Below are 27363 nucleotides of genomic sequence, written 5' to 3'. Positions count from 1 at the left end.
TAAGCAGCAACACAAAAAACATCCTCCTGCTCCTCTCCTGCTGCAGCCTTGGTTTTAAGGGGTAGTTGTGAACCGAGCTGACAGTCAGGTTCTTGTGGGAAGAGCTGAGGAGAGCAGCTGCCTTTCTGATTTTGCTTTGCCAACATATGGTTTTTTGTTGTTCCAGAAGCCTTTTTAGCATTTGTCACATTGAATTTACTTTGGAATAACCTCCAGCTTAAGCTGCTTTTTTGGCAAGTGACTCTAGCCTTGGAGCTAGGTCAAGCATTTATTGGTCTCTCCAGCATGGGTAGAGGCCACGGGAGACGTGTGCCACCCCATCCACACAAGGCCCTTCTGGATCGGTCTCCAGGACAGGAGGAGTGACTGGAGGACATGGAAAAACCCTTCTCCAGTTTACTTCAAAACAAACACTGCTGGGCAGACGCTGCCTTGCTGAGTTACTAACTGTAATTTTGCATTCTGTGCTTGAAGTTTGGTTTTTGTGGTGACCAGAAGTCTCTCTCAGATATTTTTTCAGTCCATTTTATAAATTGCTTAAGCTATTTGATAGAATGTCTCCAAAATAATGAAATACAATTCTTCCTGATAAAAAGTAATAATTAAACATGGGACCTACTCACTTTGTATGTACAACTGAGTCCCATTTTCACTCACTTTGTATGTACAACTGAGTCCCATTTTCATAGCCTGTCTGAATTCTTCTATTTGTCCAGTGGGAGATATTTATATCAATAATTACATAGTAACTGGGACAGAAATGCTTATAATCTCACAATTGTGGTGTGTAATTTGAGAAGGAGGAGGAAGGGAGAGGTCAAGGCTTAAGGCCCTGTGCTGGGCTGTGAAGTGCTTATTATTTTATTATAGTAAAAGATGTTTCGCACGATAAAAAGGAAGCCGACGTAAGATACAACCATACATCTGCATATCCTTTGGTGTCTTGTTTTTATCCTTTGTTATAGTCACAGAGTTGTACTCACATCTATATTACCTATTCTCATTCATCCATAATTTCTGCATCTCTTGTTTAGTTGAGGCATCATCCTTAGTAATCTGGAAAATGCAGCACTTTTTGAGCCAAGACTATTCTAATCTGGAACGCAGTGGGACAGAAAGAACTGAGTGTAGGGAGAAAAAGAAGCTGTTGTTCATATCTGAGAGTCTCTCTGGTGTTTGAGGCTGTGCCTCAGTGATACGTGAATATGGTAATCGTTTTCTTAGCACATCTACATAAATTCAAGTTGCCAGTTTTGTGTTTGTTGAAGAACTGTTGCTGGTTGAACTTTGCATTAGCACCCCTAGATCTTGATAGCAGCTGGCAGATGCTTGGCGTGGGGCAATTCAAAAGAAATTCAGTCCTGTGACCCTCCTGGTCTTACTGGTTTTCCTAAGAGGGCCCAGGAACACAGATTTGCTCTTACAGAGGTAGGAACCACTGCCGCTATTTGCCCTTTCTTCGCTGAAGGAAGGCTGCATTTTTTCCTTCCTGTTTTACGGAGATTTGGAAGGATTTATTGCAAGTGCTGTCAGAAAATTTAACATCCAGGTAGTAAACTACTCCTGTCAGTTATCCTCCACGTTCGCATGAGCTTTTTGTTCTCTAAATCTTATCTAGGAGACTAGCAGTTCTTTAAAGACAACGTATCAGCCCTTTTTCATAGTAAACATAGAGATAGCTATTCAGCCCAAAGTAAATTATCATCCTGTCTGCTACCCTGTAAAGAATGAATTGGGTGTTTTGTTTGTTGACTTCAAAAATAGATCAAGCCACTAAGTACCCATTATCAGTGAAATGGCCAATTTCTACTGGAAAAAATAGCCATTGAGGAAACAATTTGTACACTATTACATTTTCCACTCATTTTGTCTTTCTTGTTTGTGCTAATGCAACTAAAGTAAAACAGTTCCTATTATTTTTGTTTTGTCTAAAGGGTTGAAGGGTTTTGTTTTCTTTTTTTTTTTCCACTTATTTCTTGAACAACTATAAATATATTTAGTTAAGTTTCTGAGGATCAATGTCATGTTGATTGTATGTTCAAATTAAAGTTTTAGGGGAAATTTTGGAGTTACTGAAAGTAGAGACACTTCTTACATGTGATAGTTTTAGTCCAGTGTGTTCTTTAAATTAGGTCAAAAATCTTGCAATTATAGGACTCTCATATGAGACTTTTCACTTCCAGAAATGGCATACGATTACCATTTTCTGTGTCATGTTGACATCTTCATTTGATTTAGAACTTAAAATATTTGCTTTATATATATATATATATATATAGTATTATACAAAAATTTGTTCAAAGCCTGCACAAACTATGAGAAGGTAATTATTTTCAGCTAAATCAATTCAGTTATCCTTTGTCTATATTACTTGTTCTGTAATAGGAATTTTGGCACTTAACAAACTAAAGCCACTCTGAGGTTAATATTTTCTGTGTATCAAAATATAACTTACTTAGTAATTTTCTCCTTTACAAATGTCTAGGCATGATAATGGAAGATATTCAAGATACATAGAACAGATACATTACATTAAATATCTATGTAAGAAAAAAAAAATACAACCCTGCAAGATGAGTGAAAAAATACACAAGTTTAAAACCTTGAGGTTTGCTCAGTTGCAAAATACTTCTGTAAATTGGCCTTAAAAGGGAGAAACCTCAATTTAAAAATAAACTTACAGCTTCCAAATTTCAAGGGGCAAGCATGTGCATCCATAGGAAAGTCTTCTAAATGCATTGGACATTCTGCTCTCACAGTCAATCTATAATGGATTAATGAGCAAAAGGATACATTTATTCTAGTTTCATAGAAATAGCAAATAGACTTCTAGTAAGACACATAAAATAAGTATAGCATGACATCTGTTACATGGCTAGGTCGCGGCCCACTTGGGTTGTCTTGTTGCCCAGGGGTGATGGGCGTGCATGGACACAGCGGTGGCACTGGCACTGCCCCAGCGCCACGTGTCACTGCACAGACGTGCTTGCAGCTAACTTGGTGTGCAGATCAAACCTCTTAGAAACTGGAATAATTTTCTTGCTGCCATGATTAAACTGATCCGCTATGGATGTACAGTCATTTGCTGAAATCATTTTGCTGACTTCAGTTTGGATGCAAACAGGTTCCTCAATAAAAGAGGTTAAATGTATTAGAAACAGTTCCTGAAGCAGTCACATATTTTACATCAGCAAGGAACGGACAATCATCCTTGAATAACGGACAAAAAATTGCATTACCCTACCACTTGCAGAGGTGGGGTAAAACACATGGTTATGGAGGGGGGAAAAAAAAATATTTGAGCAATATGCTGCCAAGATAGTGCTCCCTACTGACCAGGCGTTTAGGAAAACAGGAAAAATGGACCTGGACTTATATAACTACCAGACAGCAGATTCTGTCCTGGCCCAGACAGTCTTGAAAGGTGTTTCAGAGAGAGAAAGAAAAAAGAAAAAACATATTTGACAGACTCCCCAGAGCCTGGAGACTTTTATTTCTTTCTTTGTTTTTGTACTTCTTGTGCTTTTAAAAACATTTTAGGATTGCTAAAAGAAAGGTCAGTGTTCACCAGTGCACTAGGCTATCCATTTTGACGTTGAGTCAGATGAATCACATTATACCTGGTTTCATTCCCAGGGAGACATCAGTGGAACTGTAGCTCTGAGGAGACCAAGTGCTATTTTGTATGTGATTTCAAATTTCGGGTCTTTTAATCCAGAATGTTCCAGCACTATGTATCATTATTAATTCAAAGAATTTAATTAACTCCTCTGCTGCTGTTAGCTAAAGCTCAGTTATCCATGAAGAAAATAATATATTTCCAGTAAGATTGATGCCATCATAGAAATCACGTATTCTCCTAACTTTTCAAATACTTTATTGTTTTTCTTGTAATGAAAGGAGTAAGAAATGCCCATTTTCAGATTATCATGCTTTGTATTCCTGACAAACACAACAAATACAAAAACGTGCACTGATTTTTGTGCTCGTCTGCTAGTTCTTAGACTCTGCTTTCTAGAGTATCCAAAAAATTAAGACTCCTATGTTTGCTCAAGTTGGCTGGATTATTGTTTTAACTTTTAGGTTTCTTAATACTTTGAAGCTGTGATCCTTGAAAGCCTCTCCCAATTAAGATGGCTGATCTTTAGACACTTTTTAAAAATCAAATATTAAGACACATCAAGGAGACACAGTAGGAAGGGAAATAATGAACACAGCAAACTGCACAATTTCTCCATCGCCCTACAGCCTATTGTGAAAATAATACCTGAGTATTCTGTAATAAGAAATAAGGTGCAGATTCAAGTTATACTAAAACAGGAAACAGGCAGAAGCCTTTTTGGAAAATATGATTCTATAACAAGTTAAATTGTCAAATTAAATGAAGGATATTTTATTCTAGGGCTCACCTCATGGTGTACAACAATGTCCCATCCTCTGTAATTCGTAGTAGTTTATTTGGCATCGTCATGTTATGAGCCACTGACTTCTTTCCATTGTGGAAAAAGGTATCAGGTGTCCAAATTTTGCTGGCCATTAAATTATTTAACCGGAGAACAGTCATAGGTCCTTTGAATTTTAATCTCTCATCTTTCCAGCTTTGGCGGAAAAATACATCTATTGTGTACTCCTATATCAATTCAAAAATAGAGAATGTAATATCTGTATAATATCTTGCAATACAAGAACTCGATATATTTATTCTTACCGTTTCCTTAAAAGCAAAACTATTAATGAAATCAGTAATTATCAGAACGTGTATTCTCTGTATTACAGGCAATATATATGAAACTGGTTATTAAATAGTTACAATATCATTGCTATGATTAACAGAATAAAAGTTTGGGAGGATTCCATATCAATAGTTTGCAAGAATTAGCAATATAGTATTGTAGAAACAAAATAATTCACCCTCTTCTCACCCTTCGATAAAACTGTAATTTATAGCTTACGATGTGGAGCCGTTGCGTGTAGCAGGAGGAGGAGTGAGTCTTCCTGTGTAGAACAAATGTGGTGAGACCGAATCTTGGCAGCGCCTTTTGTTCCAGGCGTCTCGTTAGCATAAACTGGGAGTCAACTGGGGAAGCTGCCCAGATCACTGAAACGATGGGGGCTGATTTATGAGAAATAAAACAGCTCAGTGGGCCAAATCATTGGAGTACAGAGAGTGCAAGCGGAGGCCAGTCTGGCACCGGGAATTATCAGTCACTCAAGGACTGGGACAATGCGGGAGGAGACACGGAAGCTGGGTCAGTGTACACGGGGGGAACTGAAATAACCAGCACTCACCAAGAAATGGAAGAATTGTTTGACATATTACAAAGTGACAGGAACAGAAGTTAAGGGGTTGCAATTAGAAAACATATTTGAGGGTGTTATAAATGTTGAATAGTGCCCCAGTGGAGTGAAGTGAAAATGAAAAACTCCTGTGGATAAAGTTTAATGCAGTGCTTTCCAATGAAAAAATTCCACCCGAACACAAAATTGAATTCTGGGATTAACCTTCCCTTCTTATCATTCATCATTAAGACGTTGTGATGAATGTCAAGTGTAGCTGTTCGAAATTACCCGGAATCATAATCTTTTGGCTTAGAAAAGGCTTTGCTGAGATCTCTTGCCAAAGGACTGATGGCAAATCCTGAAGGAAAATGGACCAGGCAGATACACAACTACAAACAAAATAGCTGTCCCAAGGGATATGTTAGTGAAGAGAACCATTCTGGAATGAATTTACAAAACTGAACTATAACAAACTTGAGATATTTCATTTTAGCAATTTGCCATGTAAGTAGTTATGAGCTGTTTATTTTTCAAGAAATTCTCTGGAAATAAGAAGGGTAATTGATTGTCAGTGTGTTTCTCTTGTTTTCAGGGCATGAATGCTTAAGTAAATATCTTTTGGATGTTAAAATGTTTTAGTTCAGATGTGGTTTGAGGTTCTTTCTTTACACCCCAATCTTCTGAATCATTGTGGCACTTACCTAACTGTAACCATTTCCACATTTTCACTTTTTTAGTCACCTGCTCAGTGAGCTACTGGATTTCTCTGTCTCCAGTGACAACAATTACAGGCTTTTAGCCAAGTACTCGCCTTAGGGTTTTGCTGGATCAGGGCCTTGGATTGAACTGTATATGAAATCTTGTCCCGAGTGTGCAGAAGAGTGGAAGAGAGGAAAGCAGTTTCATAGGGCAGCAAATGACATGAAATTGTTGAGTTTCACTAGCACCACAGATTTTCTCCTACACTCATGGGAAAGGTAAAAGACGTGCCCAGAAGGTGACATCACTTCAGTGTGAATTTTAGCCATTCTCTTTTTATATCTTGGTACTGCAGGAAGGAAGGGAGTGGGTGTTGCTACAGGCTGAGAGCAGGGAGTCTGGTTCTTCACTTTATGTTAAGATAAAGATAAAATTCGTAAGCTGGAGAAGCAGAAAAAGTCTAAAAGATTTGATCAGAGATCTGTCAGTAGAAGACCAAAAATCAATTAAAAAGTAGCTGACAGGTCATGCCTGGCACAGGCTACATGTTTCTCTATCCTAGGCTGTTGAACAACAAGGCACAAATTCATTTTGGCTGAGCTTTCTCACCTCCATAATTTCCACTACAGTTTTAACATGAGCAATAATTCTGCTTAAATGAATCCTGACAGAGAGCTGATTTTAAGATCAGGTTATCAGATACTCTTATTTCTTTTCTTTTTTTTTTTTTTTCCTTTTTAAGGAGAGTACCAGATGGAGCCGTCTATTGTCACTGTAGCCTATGTGCAAATAGGTGAGTCAGGAGATTCAGACTAGTCTCTCCAAAAAAGAGATTATTCGTTCCTGAGTGTGCAGGTTAAGATTCCTCTCTGCACCTTGGCAATAAATTGTACAGTATAGCATATTTGCATATATAGCAAATTTGTAATGTTGGCTTAAATGTCAGATATAAGGAAGAAATCATTTAATGTTTTCTGTGTTCTCTATTTACATTTCATCTCTCCCTGAAGATAGCTGGTTAATTCATAGGGGAGAACACATCATGGTCTGTATTGTACTGGATCCTGGGCAGGAAGGTAGGAAGACACAAATCCTTTCCTAAGGAACGTAAGAGTACAGAAACAGAGGGAATGAAAACTTACTAAAAAAAATAATCCTGACGTTATGAAAAAAGCCAATTTTAAGATGTTCTTCTTCCAGGAAATGTAAATCAAAACCTTTACAAAAATAGCAAGGACAGTCATCTGAGAATAGTCAGTTTTGTTGATTAGTTCAATTCACGATCTGAGAGGATGCCTGAAACCCTGCAAAACTCTTTCAAAATAGATGTTTTTATTTTAGAATACAAGTGTTTTTCTTCTGCTTTATTTACAGGTTTAAGAAGGATCCAAGACATTCTCTGTATAGCATAGCAGGTTGTGTCTATGCTGCTCCTAGAGTGCCTTGAGAGTGGGTAGGAACACCGTGTACTCCCTGGTATATCAGCCTACTATCTATACGACTGCCTCCTTGGAATCCTGCAAGCAGATGGTCTAGATATGCCTGCTGCCTCACCATGGCTGTGGTTTCGTAACATGCAGCCTCAGCTGGAATATCTCCTTCCCAGCAACCAGCCATCAGACCCAGGCTCCTGGAGGAACCCGTCCTTCACCCAGGCCACCACAGCTGCTTCTGAGGCCTTCTTGTAACTGAATCCCAATCTGCATGGGCCAAGTCTGAGCACTGGAGCAGTTCTGGGCTAGCCTTCAAATGACAGTGTCTATAACCAACATGCCATAAGCACAGAGGTCCTTGCACTCTACATTTGCACTGAAGCTGAAGAAAAAGAACTTTATATTGTGGTAAACTCTTCATTATATCTTTCTATTTGTCGTCTTCACACATAATTCCGTAAGCCAAAGAGTTCGCATGAGTAGGCTGCACAGACATAACTTTTCAGAGGAGGTGAGTAGGGGTTTTAAGCTGAATACCTATTGTAATGCCTTAGTTTTCAAAATATGTGAACACCTGGCTGTATGTTTCTTGTTCACATACTCTCTTAAGATAATGATGATGTTTTTCCCCAAGTGAAAATCAGGAGACAGTGTAGTAGACTTCTTTTTAAAGCTCCCAGCTTGTACCACGGTGGCTGGTTATCTATTTGCGTCCCAAAACAGGAAAGCAAGTGAACTAATCACCACAAAAATGTACAAAAATAGTAGATGCAATTAGTTTCTACCAGCCTTTAGTCCAAGCCTTTCTTCTGTTTTGCTATATAATTTAGTGTAATAAATAGAACTCGTAACTTCACAAGATTATCGCAGATACAAACAGAAAGCAAAAATCATAGAATTAAGCTTTTTAATTACTCCTCTACTGTAGACTACTTGGACCCTGTGAAAACTGGTCGTTAGTTAAGGTGTTTCCAGAGACTGTATGTCACTGACAGGACTTCTCAGCAGAATGGCTGTTCAAATAATATGTGCTTCTTAAGTACTCTTCCAGATTTAAATACCATGGCATCAGGAAAATGCAATTATCAATTTAGTTGCAATTTTATGACTTATTATCCAGGCCATCAGGAAAATGCATAAAGTGCATTTAGGCAAATAAATTATCTTGTACATTGACTATTTGGTTATTCGCTCCCTTTAATATTTTGAGCAGTCAGAAATGTGTTGTTATCTGGTGCTTAAGACCTGTCTGTAGATTTAGTTCAAATTAAAGAATTGAAAATTTCGAAGTGATAAATGAAGTGTTTGCTTTTCTGTGATATTTTTCCTCTTGCTTTTCTTTCTTTTTTCCTGTGTTGAGTGTCTTTAGGTTAATGTGGCTAGCTACAAGATTTAACTGTTCGGTTATTTTTATTTCATGTAAATCAATGAGGATGTTTTCAGCATTTTCCTAACGCAGGATCCAGCAGATAGTAGTAAGGGCAAACCAAGCTTTTCCTCTCAAGAGCAACCTTGTGAGAGTCTCATTTATATGGAAAATTTGGGTAAGTACCTTATCCATATTTTTACACAACTTTTAGTATCTCTTAAGACCAGGTCTCACAACAGCTTTATTCAGTTTTCTGAACTGCTGAATCCCCCGTGGTTATCTAGCAATTTGATTTTCATATTCATGCCATAAAGAAGTGACACTAATTCTCTCATTAATCTTCACGTCTCTTTCAGCAGCCAAGATCTAGGAAACTCACTTCCCATTGATCAGTAGCTTTTAATGTGAAAATACAGGTTAGACCGCATGGATGTCACACGGTAGGCATAAGTGTTAATTGCATTTTAAGATGATGATCTTTCTCAGCAAATTGGCTCAGTGATGTGCCAGCTAGGACCTGAGCAATCATTCTCTGAAGAGTACTGATCCAAACTCTTATGCATTTCCTAATATATTATGTAGCAAATATAAGCTATGTTAAAACGCATTATTAAAGTCACCGAGGCTGCTAATTTAAGGGCACTTAACTGCAGTCACAGCTAACAATAATGGCTGCACATAAAAGCTGACAGCATTTTGGGATCAAGGCTTTTAGAAAAACAGCCTTAAAAGGAGTAAATAAGTTATTGCAGAGATCACTTATCCTCCAAATTAAAAAGACAAGAGAAAATGAATGCTGTAGAAATGTAGGCCATCACTTACCATATCATGGTCTGAAACAGGCCCAAAACTGGTGACGAAGATGTCAGTCTTCACTTCAGTTACACGCTCTGATGAAGCAGGAAATTAGGACAGTGAGTGTCTATCAACAGTCTTCATTAGATCTAACCACTACCAATTCTCACAATAAATAGAAAATTCATTGGCTTTGATTAGCCATTCTAAAATTGGTCTACAATACAGTCATGATAATTTATTGCTTCTAGATGTAATTTCACAGTCAATATTGTCAGCAACACTTTTTTTTATTAGTGTTTCTGTATAACTTTTTGAGATGTGGCTTGTGATGCTGAAGTATAGAGGCCACAGCTCTGCTGCTGTGTAAATCTTTTCACTCCTTGACTAATGAAGCTTCTTGCCTGACATTATAAACAGTGCTGAATATTTTACATACTCAAATGTCATATTGAGTATTTGATGCTTCTGGGCAAACTGAATGAAGGTCTCTAATAATTAACCCCTGGCTATACATTATGTATTTCGTAGTGAGGCAGGGGAATGTAGAAGAAAGAGAGAATACATTATGATATATGAAAACATAAAGATATTTTATTGGCATGAGTTAGAGATGACTGCATTACTTATAACTGTAATAAACAAAAAGGAAATAAAACTATTCCCAATAAATAAAAACTACTCTCATTTCTACTATGTCTTTTTGACATCTGTATAAACTTAATATTTTGTAATCCTGCAATATCTTTAAATTGATATTGGCACTGATATTAGGTTTCCTTTAAACTAAAAGATTTGTTTTACAGGCCCCGGTGACAGATTAGCATAAATAATAATTCAGAAATCTATAATGTGTACATAAAATAGGTTATAGGCATGTGCCATATCTCACTTCCCCATGATTTCCAGGCTGTGCTGTAGCTGCAGGGCACGATGCCCTTGGCCATTTCACAAGCACCTTGTGATTTCAGTGGTCACACACGAGCATTCAGCCTGAGACCCTGTGCGGGTGCCAAGCATCTGCCTTCTGCAGAAGCCCTGGTGAAAGTCCCCCCGGGAGACCTGCATCCTCAACCTCCCTCCTTCCCCCTCTGCAAATGTGTTACCAACCACTTCTGAATACACTGGTATTTTGTGGGCCACCAAATACCACAAAATATTCACCAAGGATGACATTTATCAACTTTGTTTATAATATAGCTACAAGGAGAAACATCGTCTGGAGGCATCAGTCCAAGCAGTGCAGAGTGGAGCTAACTAAGGACCATACACATTTCTATAATGTCCCAAAAGTTACAATGGGAATGAGTGTTCTAAAGCGTACACATAATTTTTTCCAATATTACACTTGAAAAAAGTCTGCAACTTACAGATATATACTGACATAAGTAGTGTAATATAAATGTACTTTATATGTATATATATGTACAATAAAAAACACCCTGAGTTGTCCAAATAGTGTCTTTTCTATTTGAGCTCTTTCATAGAATCATAGAATCATAGTATCATAGAATGCTTAAGGTTGGAAGGGACCTCTAGAGATCATCTAGTCCAACCCCCCTGCACACGCAGGGTCACCTAGAGCACGTGGCACAGGACTGCGTCCAAGCGGGTTTGGAAGATCTCCAGAGAAGGAGACTCCACAACCTCTCTGGGCAGCCTGTTCCAGTGCTCTGTCACTCTCACTGTTAAGAATTTTTTCCTTAAGTTCCTGTGGAACTTTTGGTGCTTCAGTTTCCGGCCATTTCCTCTAGTCCTATCAGTGGCCACCACTGAAAAGAGACCAGCACCATCCTCCTCACTCCCTCCCTTGAGGTACTTCTAGACACTGCTCAGGTCCCCTCTCAGCCTTCTCTTCTCCAGGCTGAACAGGCCCAGCTCCCTCAACCTCTCCTCATAGGGCAGATGTTCCAGGCCCCTGATCATCATAGTGGTGTCCGAGAGGTTTGCAGGCTACTGTGACTGCTGACAGAAGCACCCGGCAGATGAAATTTCCTTGTTGGCTAACCAGGGAAATGAATGTGTGACCTTATCATCATTTACAAGCTTTTTAATTGCCTTAAATATATTTAAGTGCTCCCTTTGACATCTAAGTGGCTGTGGACTTAATCTTGAAGTTTACAGTGAGAACCCAACCTCCTTTTACAGGAAGAGGCGTGTGGTCATCCAAGACATATTGATTTGGAAGAAATGCTCTCTCTTTCAGCCACTACTCTTAACAAAAGTTCAAGAGGTGAAGGCTGGGATCTGAGATGAAGCAGCTAGCAGCAAAAGAAGATGGAATTTTCACAAGGTCCAGTAAAACATTGCTGCAGAGGTTAAGTTCCAGCAACTTCGGCATCTTAAGAAGAGTGAAAAACTAATGTCATCATGTAATCTATTAGAATTCTGCATATTGCAAACTGAAGCTCAAATGTCTCATTTAAAGCTCTCTGATTTTTACTGTCCATCTCCTTTCCATCGAGGCATTCCCACCAGCATCATCAGGAGATAGTCCCAAAACAGCAGATGTTGGAAACAATTCAGAAGTGATATATTCATCCTTTAATGATATCAGTGCAGAGTCCCAGCTGAAGCAAAATACTGTGGCTCTATTTAAAATAATGGAGTGAACTGACTTGCCTTACGCAAACACAGATTGTACTCTTTCGAGCGTACCATGTGGTGATATGCTGAATCCTAAAAATCATTCTAGAGCTTTTGGAGACTTACAGTCATAATAGAGAGGTTAAGGCTTTAGGAAATCTCTTGGAGGAAGCAAAATGGAAACCAAAGGCTTCAGCAGCAAGACGGAAGATTTTCCAGGGAGTGGACAAATGACTGATGCCTTTCAAATTATCTTTTTAATCCTTGATATGTACCTCATTTTCAAATACAGGATGTATTTGGAAAAAAAAATGTGTATGAGCACATCAAAGAAACATCAGCCCCTCCAAAGCTGTGTGGAAGTTTTGAATTTTTTGTTTACTGTTTTACTAATTAGATGATTCAGCCACGCTTTGTTAGGAGCTCCAAAGGTTGTGAGTCACTCCTGTACAGGACAGAGGTTTACTCATACACTTGGGAAGTATATTTAGAATCAAGGTTAACCATTTTCAGTTTGCAACTTGATCACCATGGGAAGGTTTAAATTGTCTGAAATGCTCTTTTTTTTTCCAGTTTTCTTCCCTTTTTTTTTTTTTTCAGAAACCTGAGATCTTGACTGTATTAAATCCATCACTATCCCAAAGAATTGTAGTAAAATCTTAACCTACTGTGCAAAGCAAACTATGGCCGGGAGCTGCTCTAACATCTAAGGATTATCAATCAGTTGTAAAGACATGTTAACCATATCCTTGGACTGTAACATTTACCCCCTGATTCAAAAACAGTTAATGTAGGAGTGTCTGTAAAAATAGTGAGATTAAAAAAAAAAAAAGGAAATGTCTAGTGACTTTCATTGTGTGTAAGGAGATTAATTTTACAGCAATCATAATGTTAGATGTCCGACATAGTTATGGATCAGCAAAGCCACAGAAATATGTGAAATATCTTATTTGCTCTTTACGCTTTAGTGCTAGATATCAGGGGAAAGCTCAAACAGTTTTTTTTTTCTTTGAGACTAACACCTAGAACAAACCCACAGGCAGGAAAGCAGTTTGCACCAGTAGAAAATGGGTATGGTCTACCTATATATGGAAAAGCATCAGTCAACATGAATTACTGTAATTTCACTGTTTACAAATACTGTGTTTTGCTAATGATGTCAAGCTAATGTAAACTCTCAAAGTTAATAAGTAAAAATAAAAATCACTTCGATTTAAACTCCCAGGGGACTCATTATTTCTAGAATAGTGATTGGATTACAAATTGAGAACAAAAGAAAAAAAGAACACAGATTTTTTTAAACAGCAGGAAATAAGCCTATTTATCTATAGGAAACTATTCATTTTATATTCCCTTTCTGACCTGTTAGTATTTGAACACAAAATTTTGAATTATTCATTTGATGGGTGGGCTAAACTAATTCCATATTTTTTGGTTCCTGCTCAGTGTTTTGTGTACGTGTGCTATAGTTATTAAAACAGAAAAAGGTTTTCTTATGGTTTTGAATGAAAAGTTAAGATGCCTGTATAGTGTACATTGTTACTATTAAAACTACATATATATATATATATATATATTTATACAGGGCTCAGCCAGAGCAATCAGTCCTCATTCTATTACAAGATTATAAGAAAGGGTCCCATATAGGACTCTCTTTTCATTTACAGTACAGTCATTTAGGTTTAATTTAATTTATATTACTCACATAGACCAACACCATATTTTACCTAAATTTTAAGTTACTGCAGATCTGAGTTCAAGTCCAAAAATTTCCTTTGGGACATCAACCACCTTATCATATATTTATAGATAATATTCTCATAAAAATTAATTTCTAAATGTAATTAACAAATACTGTTGAGCTTACTCTCCATCACTTTAAACTTCAGCATTCTGTGGAAGTAAGGAATTGCTTTCAAAGGCCCATATTCCATTTAGGGCCAGTCACACAATTTTCATGTACATCATGCAGGAGAGATCAACAAATAGCTTTCACATACAAGCAGCATTCTGTTCAATACTGAAGTAATGGCAATAATCTGTTTGGGATGGTCTAATGTTTATTTGACTCAACAATAAAATGAGCTTTCATTTAGGAAACTTCACTCTCATCATCCTGATGAAACCCACTCTTCTTCTCTGTTGTTCTGTATTAACATTCTTTTGTCTTTCCACTAAAAATCCCTCTCAAAGACATAAATCACACTGGCAGTTATTCTAACCTTAAAGGTCACAGAACACCTGATATCCTTTCCTTGTAGAGAGGGCATATTTGCCAGTACAAAAGTGACAGGTTTAAAATCTGGAGCTGATTGCACCTTCATCACCCTCAACACAAGGTGCAGAGTCCCTGCCCATGAGCAGGGTCCCTTTGCAACCGGGGCACAGGAAAGCCAGGACTAAAGTCAACAGCACATTCATTTAGCCAGGAAACTTCTTTTTTCTGTTATTTCTTATTGCTTTTCAGTGCATTTAAACTTCCTTCTCAGAAACAATGACCAACTACAAGAAGTCACCAAAGCCTCACTTCACTTCTGCTATGTACTATCTTCGCTGCTATCTGATCCTCTATGTTATTCAGGATCGTATTCGAAAAGAGCATGATGTCTTTATTATTTAGTCTATTTTGAACACCCCTAGTTCAAGAATCCAGATAGTTCCCACAGAAAATTATCCTATTACCTTAATGACTTCACTCTTTATTTTTTCTCTTAATGCCTAACATGATTTCCTCTTTTTCATCTTCAATATGTTATTCTCTGTAATTCCTCCTTCTTGCTTTTTTCTAAATGATTATCCTCTCTTAGTGTTAATAGGTATCCTCTGGAGTGATTCAGAATGTTTTTACATTCATTTTGAAAATTCTATTTTCCAGGCACAAATAAGTGTAAACTGAGTTGTTTGTCCGTGTTTATGGATGCGTACAACAGATGCTTATTTCCTAGAGATGTCTGACTAAGTGACTGTGCCCACGTATGAAGGAGGCAAACAGCTAAATAATATAATTTATATCAATAATTATTGATAATAGGTGCAAATGTGTCAACGCATAACATGGTGTTGATTTTCTTTTAAAAAAAGTTTTTTGGCACAATGCTATTCTTCTAAATAATGAACTTATTCAATAATTGCTGTTTTTCTACCTGGGTCACCCACTCCACTTTTTTATATTCTTTATAATAAAAAAATAATTTTATCTTTGTTTAATGGCAGAATTCTCTGAGCTCAATTCGTATCTTGTATGGCCTTGCAGCGTTATTTGAGGAACAATAATTTTCATTTACAGTATGGAGCGTATGTGCTTTTCCAGACTCCCTTTCAAGTGATACCTCAAAAGAACATCTGAAAAAGAAAAGGGAGGACTTAATATCAATCTGGCTCTGATTCTGTGCCTTCTGGAAGTAGGGGTCAAAATTCTGCACCTCTAAATTTTTCATTATTTCAGTGCTCCCTCTTTACAATCTACCTTGCCAATGGATATATAGTATAGTTCTGATAATGTGTCTTTATAATGAGAGTTCACCATGAGAGCGAGCTGCCTTCATGGCACCTGATCTGCCAGAGATGATCTCCACCACTAACTGAAACCATTCATCCCACTAATGAGAAGTTTGCAAAATCAGAATAGGGAAATATCATGGGGTTTATCTCAAGAGGGAGGAAATTGCTTCTACAAGCGAGAAAAATTATTGAAGATCAAACCTTTTACCATTTGTTACATTATATTTATACCACATCTTTTTGTTGCTGAGTTCTCTGTGCATATGCATACATACAAGGGAGGTGAAACAGGCAACCCGACTACTGACCTTTCTGCATCTGAGAGAGTTTTTCTTTGATTGTTTCTGTTCAGGTACAGAATTGTGTGCTTTGTACATGTATATATTTAGAAAGCTACAGTTTATAAGGAGAGATTTTACAGGGAGAAGTAGAGTTTTCTGCCATATAACTCTTTCTGCAGGATAAAACAATGGTAGTGTGTGTTGTTCTACACCAGCTATTGTTGCTCAGAGGGCACCAAATGAAGAGACAATTTTGGATAATCAGAATAGCATGTTATAATCAGGGGTACACAGATTGATACTGTGCCTGACATAGTGTAAAATTTATCAACATATTTTGCCTAATTTCCCTCATCATAGCTGCATCATAACTTATACGGAGTGAATCAATTTTAGACCTAATTCTATGTATCATAAAACACTGTTTTACTGGTAGCTTTGGTAGCTTTTTAAAATTTCTTTTTAAAGTAGATAAAAACCTTCTTCTGGTTGAAATATTTAATAAGAAACCATCACTGGCATTGTTGGAAGCCAAACAAAACCACCATTCTTGCAAATAGAATTAAAGCTCTCAGCAACAGACCAAGCAAACAGAACAGCTGAAGGTTATTGAGCCTCCATCACCAAAACTCATGCGACATGAGATGTATTAATGGTCGTTTCTGTGTTCAGATCATTTCAGAATATAGTTCCCCATTTATACAAAGTGTGAAAAGGTCAGATATGTCAAAATTGCCTCATGTTGAGATTATGAGGTTATATTTAGATACCTCAACAAAAAAGCATCGTAAACAAGCATTTCAGAATTATCTAGCAAAAGCATTACTATAACTTGGCATCAGATTTGAAAATACCAGCCAGGTGTCTGTCCTTAGTTTTTTAAAACTACCATTTATATCTTTTGAACAACACATTATCCAGTAGTCAAAACAGTAAAACTACTACTTATTATACTTTTGTTGCCTGCAATTTCATCAGAAGGGGTATTTTTTAGAAATCCTGATATGTTTAATTCTGGTATTCTGAGCTCAGAAATATAACAGATAAATTAAATTTGCTCTGATAAGACATGAGACTATATTGTACTGCATGATACAGAAATTGCATTATTCTAGATCCTTGGCTCCAGGGAGGAACATGCAACATTCAGCTCAAGAAAGGAAGTAAGCACATGCAAAGACACTTCTTTCTTATCTAACCCTTGCCTAATGAAACTATTCCAGTCCTGTTTTCCCTTTCCTATGCATTAATCTGCTACCCCCTTTTTTGCTTTAAACTTCTAGCAGTGCAAATGGCTGTTAAGGTTTGTGAAGAGTCGTTTCTTACTATAGAAGCATTTAAATCAGACAGTCTGTATTAAGGATGGATTTAAACTGGGTTGGGGGATACTCTCATGAGATTTCCAGTATAGCCTGCAAGTCTAAACACACACACACCCCCTCACACAAAAGCTTCTGCAAAAAGGTCCCTCGCACAGTTAATATGAAGCGCTTAGGAGCTTTTTCAAATAGATCTGCAGAGAATAAGTCATGCTTTCTCCTGCATCGCCTTTGGTTTGCTCTCTAGTAACTGCAAAACAAATCATGAGCGCTACAAAAATCATATAGGAAATCATCATGTGCTTGCATTTTTCTTGTAGACGCATACCAGACTTTATACCATTCACAGAGTTTCATTTATTTATTGCCTTCTGTGCTATGTTTATTTACTATGATGTAGTAGCTGACTGAATTCTACAGCTGTATTAATCAAAGATTAAGGAGCATTTATTGTAGGCTAATCCAAGGGTTTATAAGAAAGCAGGCAAAAATGCTAGTAGATTTAACCAAAAAGTGATTCTTACCTTGCTGAAAATTATTTTGAAAGTCCACACCCAAATGTATAAACCAAGAAAGTTTTGTAAGGACCGCTTTATAAGCAGGATGGTAGCAACAGCCATTCAGTTAAGGCAGTGCAGTGAAACATGGAAGAAGTCAGCTCACGATTGAAGAATCGTTGCAAGATGATAGCCTCCAAGCACGGGATAACTAAGCTTACTTTTTATTTTCTTTCCTTCCCACCCCCAGGAAGTGGTGTAAGAACTCTTAATGCAATGCACTGTTCTTCACACAACAGAGTTCTCCTGAGTGCTGTTATATAAGAACAGGTTGAACTCTACATGGGTCGAGGGAAGAATTTCCCTTGGTTTGTGTCGCCTGGAGAGTCAGAAAGACCAAAAATAGGCATTGTGGGGAAGCAGAAATAACGCCAGGCGTTCAGAGCGCTGGAAGGGCAGCTGGAACGCTCTGCTCTGCACCGGAGCGTCGGCACGCTCAGCAGCCCGGCCTTGGCAACAGGGCTTTGTAAAAATAACAAATGCTATGTATTTTCTACACTTTTTATGCATTCAGCAGACATCTTTACCATGCTGTGAAGACAAAATATTATTGGAACAAATCCGGATATACCTTAGCAGAAAAAAAAAAAAAAATCCTATAAACTTCTCAGAGACTGTTATATAGCTAAGGCTGATGGATGTTTTCACTTTCAGAAGCGAATCTTCTTATGAAAATAGTCAGTAGGGTGTTTGCTTGTTTATATGTGTCATTTAGACCCAATTCATAAACTTGCTCTCCTTTGTCAGGTCATTTTTTATTTTATTTTATTCTTGACACACACAAATTTTGAATGGGCATGAAGTGTTTTTCTTGAATTGTCAACATTAACTTTTCTTCTTTTGGCCACATGCATAAAGTGAGTATGTGCAACATCAAGAATGGCATAGTATGTCTGAAGAAATGGTATCGCGTAACAGCATTATTTTATGTGTTCATAAACTGCATGACAAGTATGCCATAGAAAAACAACAGTGTTTAAAATATTTTTTTTCTATAGCACATAACTTAAAGAATGAGAATATAACACACCTCCCAGTCCTGGTCTCAAGCGGTTATCGTAGCCATCCAGCAGACGGTCCAATATTCTGGTAAATACTGTGGTATTGTCTTTAATTTCATCTTGCAGTGAGGTTTGTCCATAGCTGAAATACAGAACAGTCAACACTATAAAACAGGAACCCACCAATAACCTTGCCAAACAATAATGCCAAAATTTGTTTTATCCTGCTTGTACTGATGTATGGTCATAAAATCATCTTCATAAAACCAGAATGCAGCTCTTTATGGGGTCCTTTCAAATGAACATTTTTTTAAACTACACATTTTTAGTAAAAAGCTTAGAAAAACAGTGTGCTTGCACATATGGTGTGCAAATAGAGCTTCAGTCCCTTAATGTTTATCTCATTATTCATTAACGGTTATAAAATCCCAATATGTATTTCTCAGTAAAAGGCTCATTTATCAGCAAAAGATAATGTGTTTAATTTATAATAGTTCTAAAGGGTTTGCATACATAGAATACCGTTTAAAACACTGATGCTTAAAGACTGAAAACACTCACTAAAACAAAGAGAAAATAAAAAATAGAGATATCTTCCTCATGCGTACAGAAGAAAAAAAGATGCAAGAGCCCACTTTCACCGATCAATATATAATTTTGCTTCATTTTATTTCTCATTTTGTGTTACTGATTAGATTTGGAGGAACGCCTCCCACTTTTCCCTACAAATGCGCAATGAAACCATCTGTTGACATGGAAATCTTTCATCTCTGTGACGCTTCGTGTACAGATCCCTGATGTGATATTCCCACCCAGCCAGGCTCCTCCAGCCTTGCTCCAGTGTGGGCACCAGAATGCAGCTCTTGAACTCCACTACCGAAATCCTGTTTTCATCCATACCAGTAGGAATGAAGTCCATGGGCACAGGAGTGCCCAGCTGCTATAAAGAAGATCAGAATCAGCCTTTTTCTTAAATTTGAAACCCAAATACCCTGTCACCATACATTACAGTTGCCTTAAAGCCAACCCAATATCTTTTTTTCTATTATTCCGTGAAAATCTGCTGTTATGAGCGGAGAGAGTCACCACGACCGAACTCAAAGACGCTGCTTTCCAAACACCGTGTTCCGGTGGCAGCGTGAAAGCCTTCCCTTGGGATGCCGTCCCTTCCCGAAGGTTTCCAGGGGAAATATGGTGCTGTGTGACATGGTTCTCTTCTATGCAGAGCTACCCTGAGCCCCATCAGTTCAACGTCCCTCCGCATCCCGCCTGCACGGAGCAGAGCACGGAGGAGGGAAGGTGCTCCGCGCTGCTCTGCTCGTAGCATTTGTTTTTACTTTGTGGTGCGGGAAAGAAACACTTCCACGTTATTTTGCAATAGAAATTTGAGTAATGAAAGCTACGAATATAACAAAGTTTTGGAACTGACATTCACAGAGGTTTACTAATTTTTGTTTTATTTTAATAGGACATGGAGAACAGTTTTGAAGGTTTTTAATCCTTATAAATTATGGTTTCTAATGAAGAGGACAGTATCTCCAGTAGTTTTTAAATGAATACCCTAAACTTCTATCCACGTCATATTCTTTGACTTATTAAAAATTGTCTAATTTATACTCATTTTATAAAGTAGCAATTATATCTTAAGCACGAAGGCTAACATTTTCATGCTTTTTCTTTTGAGTTTCCTATATGTTACCAAATAGCAAATTCTGCTGCTGCTGCCTCCTGTGTCCATATCGCTTACAGGATCTTTTCCCGTATGTCTTAGGTAGGATTGCAATTACGGACTCTCCTCTGGATTAAACTCTATACTAACACTTTTGGGCAGCAAACAGGCTGCTGTCCGTGTGTGCCTCAAGGACAGCAGGAGCTCACCAAGGCTGGGGATAGCCAAACACCTCAGTGGTTCTAAGGCCCACACTCATGAAAGGAGCCTGACATGTTCATCTTTTAATGGCAAGAAGAATGTAATGGAAAGACTGTAGTAACTCTAATTCATCAGTTCTTTTTTGTAATGAAAAATTAGCAGCTCTCCAGAAGTGACAACATGTGAAGTTACTGTGGCAAAATGGTTTGTAAGCTGGATATATCGTAAGGTGTGTACATTGTGAGGAAAATGTCAAAGTTACTGTATGTGACTGTTGTTTCATATTAAACCACTGTATAATAAAACACTGTGCACTAACTCCATCTACAGGTCATTATAATAGTGACACACCATATAATTTTTAAACATTAGTGCAATGCATTTTAATTCACACATTAAAAATGCACATGCATACATTTATATATATATATATATTTGCCTGTGTGTGTTAAATATGTATATAACTAAACATGTTTTCACAAAATTCTTGAGGTAGGCCAGATGAAGTATCTAATGAGTAGTTCAAATTCTCACTTTTCTCAATATATTAGCAAAATAAAAGCTTTTTTTTTAAAAAAAATAGTGTTTATTCAACGTGCCAATCAAGCTACATAAATCCCCTGCCACCCCTCCTATTGCGTTAGGAGAGCCCTTGTGCAGGTGGCCCCTGCGCCCTCCACTCTATTTAAATTCTGCCGGGCAGCCAGGAGATAAGCGCAGCTGGGCTGCTAATGCAGAGGGAGACACGATGATTGCCATGAAGGTACAAACCCACCCTTCAGCGAGCACTAGTGACACTCCAAACCCTTTCGTGCTGCTTTGTGGTCATTAGGTAACATCATTACCACATCAGTAATATTTTTTAAATATGGAAAAGTATCTGTGAGCTTTCTCAGTATTTACTAAATACTGAATCAGACTGGAGTCTACCTGGAATAAAGCACTCAAAGTGAGTGCTTTATTCCAGGTAGACTCCAGTCTGTTTCAGAGTGCTTAGTTCACCTGCTAGTTATCAAATGGAGTGTTGTATGATTAACAATTGCTCCTGACACTAGTACCCATCTTCAGTCAGGAGTTCAACATCTTTTCTGTACAGATTTGGTGCAAGATGATCTTTTAAACAGGGGAACTATTACAGGCTTTCTGCCTACAAATTCATCTCCAGACAAGAAGCCACCTTCCTTGGAAGGGCTCCTTCAGCTTTACAAGGACAGGGACTAAGTTTGGACCCAATCCCAACTGAACTGCAAAGTTAAAGTTTCACCTCTGCTTTCAGGGAAAATATGGTTAGTAAGGAGCACTTAAATAAATAAATAAATAAATAAATCCCACTTAATTGCACTTTTTTCCTCTCAGGAACTGGCATTCCATTTGAAATATTGAATGAACTGAACAGTCACTATGGAGAGTTGAAAGGATTGCATAGGTGTTTCAAAAGTAGCTTAGTTTTAATTTGTTTCAGAAAGCTTTTGTTCTCTTCGCAATATTGAAAAAAAAATGTTATGCAAACAAACTGTAGTTTTCTTTCAATCTTCTCTTATTCAGATTTATCTGGGATTTGAACAGGGATTAACTTTCCCCAATACACTCAGTAGTAGTGCAGCCTATGCAATACTTCTGTCTTACACTGCTGTATTAAATTAAAGGTTCCCAAAATATATTGATGCATCGAAACACATCTCCCCCACCTTCTCTCAGTCAGTGCGTTCAGGAGGAGGCTCCAGGCCCACAGGCAGTCGCAAAGCACCACGAGTCTCTTCATGGTGGGCTCTGAAACTATAAGGAGAATAACCATCAGTGCTCCCTACATTAAAGCAGGCACTGGAGGAGCAAGCAGCCGGATTTAGGCCCGATTTAGGTGAATTTTCAGCACGCTCTGATGCGGGGCACTGACCTCACCGCCCTCCCGCTCATGTCACTGGAGCCACAGCAGCGTGGCCTGCTCTGCTCCCTGCCTGGGGAGCGCTGAGGTCCGCTCGGTGGGAAGGGGCCTGTTCACCTGCATCGCTGCAAGCTTCAGCAAGGACGACTACAAGCTAAGGCTGCTGTCCCCAAATTCGGTGGGAATCCCTGCTCCTTTCCCACCTGCAATGAAGAGCACAGCCGGGGGGTACATGGCGTTTCCCAATAACCAAGTGCAATTTGCTTTTTGCTTGGCCCGGCCCGAGTCCTTGCAGCCTTGGGGATGTCCCTGCGGGGCGGCCGCCTGCGCCCGGCTCCCCTCGCAGCCCAGCTGCTCCTCAACGTGGCTGGAGCAACTTTCTCTTCCATACGTTGCTCTTCCTACCTGGAACACTCAGGTCTCGGAGCATCTGTAAGGATCAGATCCCCATTCTGCTGCTAAGTATGTGCATGACTATTTTTGTCAGGCTAAAGGGCACAATTTATAATGAAGCCATGTGCTGATAACCTGCACACCATCTCCTAAATCTCTGCCAGGCTCCCATAGCTTCTAGGGAGCGTTTTTCCACTAGCAACCTCTTCCTCTTCTCTCCACACGCTCCAGGCTTCATTGAGTTACTTTCACTTTACCTTTGTGTAAAAAGTAACAGGGCAGACTTTTCCCCCCCTTTCCAATAAGCCATAAAATACAAAGTTTAGCTGAGGTTTGTGGAATCAGTGTTTCAGATTCAACTGACTTCTCAGGTGATGCTGCAAGTCCCTTTACACATCTATACGTGCTGGAATACAGTCGATTTCTAGCATCTACTACATTAAATAGGGAAAATAAGCCCCCCTCAAGCCTTGTCCTTACCCCCAGAAGATAACTGGGGTCCTTGAAAGTGCCCGGGGAAGGGCGGCACTGCACATTCCCCCGGTGTGACACACTTGAGAACATCTTCCCCCATTCACCGCTCACTCTCAGGGACCATTTAAAGACAGAAATGTCCGTTGTAAAACGGCGGAACCGCCCCGGGAAGCGCCGGGGGCAGCGGCCGGCGGGGCCGCGCGCGGAGCGGGGCGCGCGGAGCGGGGCGCGCAGCGCGGCCGCCCCCAGCCGCCTCGCCCGCCCCGAGCAGCCTCCGCGCGCGCGGAGCCTCCGCGGGCCGCGCCGCGCACGGTGCCTCCCGCGGGCACCGCGATCTGTTGAGCCCCGCGCTCCCCACAACGAAGCTGCTCTAAACCCGGCAGCGGCAGCAAAGTTTCTTGCAAAAGGGAAAATAATAATAAAAAGCGAATGCGAACGAGGACTTTCCGCAACCCGCCGGCCTCCCCCAGCCCGCACCGCCCGCCACAGCAGCCGGAGTTTTTTCCCGTGCAAAACGGGAGGAAGAGCCACGCGTCTGGGCGAATTTCAGCAGCGCCCACTGGAAGGAAAAATAATAATAATAATAATAATAATAATGAAAAAAAAGAGGCATTTTGATGCATTTATGACCTCCGCTGAGGAGAGATTTGCCCTGCTCTGAGGCACAAATCGAGACTTGTTTCCCTCCCGGCATTTCAACTTTGTATTTCCCCCTCGCCCTGGGAAAGCCACCCCTCCCACCGCCTCCCGCGGAAAAATATATATATATAAATAAATAAACACAAGAAAGAAAAAGCACCCCACCAAAAGCCCTTTCCAAGGGATCGGCTGAAATCAGTCCACGTTAAAATAAATAAATAAATAAAAGAAAATAAAAGCCCATCAATCGCTGCTGATTTTCAAGCTGGAGGGGCAGCCAAAAAAAAAAAAAAAATCCTCCCGAGCCGGCGGTACCTGCGGAGAACGCGGAAAGGAGCCGGGAGCCGCCTGCGCGCCTGGACGCGGTGCCCGCAGCCGGCAGCGCCCGGCGGGTGCGCGCGCGCGCGCGCCTCTGTCTATATGTGTGCGTGCATATGTGTGTGCCTATAGGTGTGTGCGCATACGCGTGTGTCCATACGGCCGCGCGCGCGCGAGCAGCCGCCCTTACCGGAGCGCCGGGGCGCGGGTCCGCGGCGCCGCTGCCGCCTGCGCGGGGTGCGCGCCCGCGCGCGGGGGCTGCGCGGCTCCGGCTCCGCCGCTCACTCCGCCTCGGCCATCGCCGCGCCGCTGCTCCGCGCCCGCGCTTCTCTTCCCGATATTGCGGCCGCGGCTCCACAACAAAAGCTTTCTCTTTACCAAGACAGTAGTAATACGTCCCAGGGTAAACCGGATGTGAAATAGGCTGTGACTTCATGCCAGAGAGATTTTATTTTAGAAAGGAAGGTGGTACCAAGCTCTCATCTAGAGACCAATCCGCCCATTTTTTATATGCAGCACAATTTAACTTCCAGTGCTCTCGCCTTAATCCCTTTCTGGCTGCAGACTCAAATCCTTCTACAATCTGCAGCGTTATTGCTGCCCGGGGGGAGGCTGCGCGGCTGGGGGCGGCCAGCAACGCTCCCGAGCTTTTCACACTCGCAGTTTACAAAACAGGCTATTTTGGGGGCCGTGCATTAAAAACACAACTGATCCACGTTCACACTCCACCTTTGATCAAACATTTAATCATGGCATAAATATGAATGGAGGCTGGCTGGGAATGGGGGGATGCAGCAGTGCATGCAGAGCCCCCAGCTCCTGCACACCGAGAGGCGCAGGGTGGCAGCCAGGGATGCTCTGCAGTCGCAATGAAGCGCAGGTAGCTGGCGTTTTGGGGGAAACTCGTAGGGAATCGGCTCCAGGACCTGCTGGATCTCCTGCACAGTCACAGGCAGTTTTCAGAGCAGGGGGAAGGACACGTGTGTTCGTACAGAGCGGTCTCTGCTCCGCACGGCATAGGACACAGGGGACTTCGCCAAGTGCTGGCTGCGGTGCTGCCCTCCCTGCCAGCCCCACACAGCCCCCTGGCCCAGAGTGCCAGGGCCATGTGCCCCTCACCAAGCCTCAGGCCCATTTGGCAGGGCTGCAAGTGCCACAGGTGTATGGAAGTGGGGCCCACGACCCCCGGCACAGCTGAGCAGCCGTGAGCCACCCTTCATGAGCGCCAAGTCACCTGCAGAAACACCCAGCCCCACCGCCTGCCTCGGGCACTGCACTGTCGGGTCTGGGCTTCCCCTTCTCCCACCTATGCCAGCTGCAGCCCACCCGTGGTTCCCTCCTATGATGCTGCTTCAAGGGAGGTCAAAGTCCATGAATTTTTGTCATTGCTACCAGAATTGGGTCCCTCTGTCTCTGGAATACTGTCTTCTGTGAGCTGTAGCCACATTTTTCAATGAAATAGTGCACGTTCTACACATCCTCACAAAATGCAGTATTTGTTTGTCTTTGCAATAGTGTGAGAAGGATTTGATTTAACCCAGCAAGCCAATGACATTCATAGCTTAGGCTGGCAATAACTTCCAAGGTGGCAGGCATTTTGGATAAATGCCTGACTTAGAGCAGCCTAAACGCTGCAATGACTTCTCTAAGTACAAGGAAAATAGAGATTTTGTTTGCCAGAGTCCCCCGGTGCACTTTGTTCCCCCCGTGGTTATGATCAGCGCGGAACAGCCGCGTGTTGCATTAGGGCCGTCTACCAGGGACGTTTGCTCGCTTCCCTGCCATCTCCCGTGTAGCTCGTCTCATTCTGATTCAAGGTTGTTTGTAGTGCACAAAAAAGTAGGGAACAGAAAAACCTACCGACTTCCCAAAGGAATTGTAAGTAGAGACTTTTCAGATCGCTAGCACACAGCCACGCTCTTAGTGGCTGGCGGTGTTTTCCAAATACATGCTGTTTCCACTTTCACATGTTGTTGGCTAATGTAATTTACTGTGTTTTTATTCTTATAGAGACATGTCGGAAGGTTTTGCTTAAGCAACAGTTAAGCTGAGCCATTAGCTGAGTTTACAAAAACAACAGATGGGCTTTTTATTAAAGTTTGTGGAAGATGTGTGGCTAGGAGACCTTGGGGAATCACTTACGTGACCTTGTGTACGTGTGTGTACGCACACTTAAACGATTTTTTTCTAGGTGAATAGTGCACTTTTGTGAAAATGCAACCATGTTAAACATTGCCCCAATATTGCCCTTCTAGTACATTTGCTGTACATGTCTGTCTACGAATATACAGATATATGAACGGACAGGCAGAATGAAAAGTGAATATGTCTAGAGGCTCGTGTAAGGTGTGTTTGCTTTAAAACCTGTGCAAACGGACAGCTGAAGTCGTCTGAGAACCAGTGAGTTGCAACTTTACATTCTTTCTTTCCCTTCCTGACTTATTTTAATTAGCATCTAAACAAATACAACTATTTTTATTTTAGTAAAATGCTAAGGATTGCCAGGAGGGTCTTTGCCTCTGTAACACAACTGCAGTCGGCCAAAGGGTGACATGTTTTTTGGGGCTCTCTGTGAGTGAAAATATTGACCTAAAATAGGAAGTGCTCATTCTCTCTCTAATTCTCATCTCTTCAGAAAGTAGGACAAAACTATTTTTCCTTCATGGCTGAGATTCCTGCCCATCAGTGCTCACACATAACCCAGATTTTCCCTTTTCTTTTCAAGGGCTGTTATCCAGTTATCATGTCATTTCATAGTAAATGCTAAAAATATTTGGTTGTAATCAAATAAATGAGCTCTTCTATTATGGACTGTGATAACAAAATCACTGGCTTTTAAAGAAGGAACAATAAAAGAGAACATCTAGTTTTTTAAGGACAGACATAATTTTTGATATTAACAGGAACGTACTTTCGAAGAAGTGCTGAATGAGACACATCTGCTGCTGTTGTTTTCTTTCCCTCTC

At 40.3% G+C, this 27363-nt stretch overlaps 1 protein-coding gene across 2 annotated transcripts in view; it reads right to left on the bottom strand.

Annotated features, from left to right (window-relative positions):
- Positions 1-24640, bottom strand: part of GABRA1 (gamma-aminobutyric acid type A receptor subunit alpha1) — a 38497-nt gene extending 13857 nt beyond the window's left edge. The window contains exons 1-6 of one of the 2 annotated variants that reach the window (XM_088522605.1): positions 24588-24640; positions 22380-22467; positions 18851-18963; positions 9604-9671; positions 4410-4630; positions 2682-2764 (exon numbers count right to left, since the gene is read on the bottom strand). In XM_088522605.1, the coding sequence (XP_088378731.1) occupies positions 2682-2764; positions 4410-4630; positions 9604-9671; positions 18851-18963; positions 22380-22453 (559 nt within the window). In that variant the 5' untranslated portion in view covers positions 22454-22467; positions 24588-24640. Of the gene's footprint in view, positions 1-2681; positions 2765-4409; positions 4631-9603; positions 9672-18850; positions 18964-22379; positions 22468-24394; positions 24513-24587 lie in introns of those variants that run through there. The other variant, XM_088522606.1, reaches the window with a different exon arrangement.
- Positions 24641-27363: the final 2723 nt, after the last annotated feature.

The sequence above is a fragment of the Tinamus guttatus genome, unplaced genomic scaffold, assembly GCF_059628265.1.
Source record: "Tinamus guttatus ecotype Peru unplaced genomic scaffold, ASM5962826v1 Tinamus_guttatus_pri_ptg000155l, whole genome shotgun sequence".
NCBI classification, from domain to species: domain Eukaryota; kingdom Metazoa; phylum Chordata; class Aves; order Tinamiformes; family Tinamidae; genus Tinamus; species Tinamus guttatus.
This window is presented reverse-complemented; position numbering and strand designations above follow the sequence as displayed.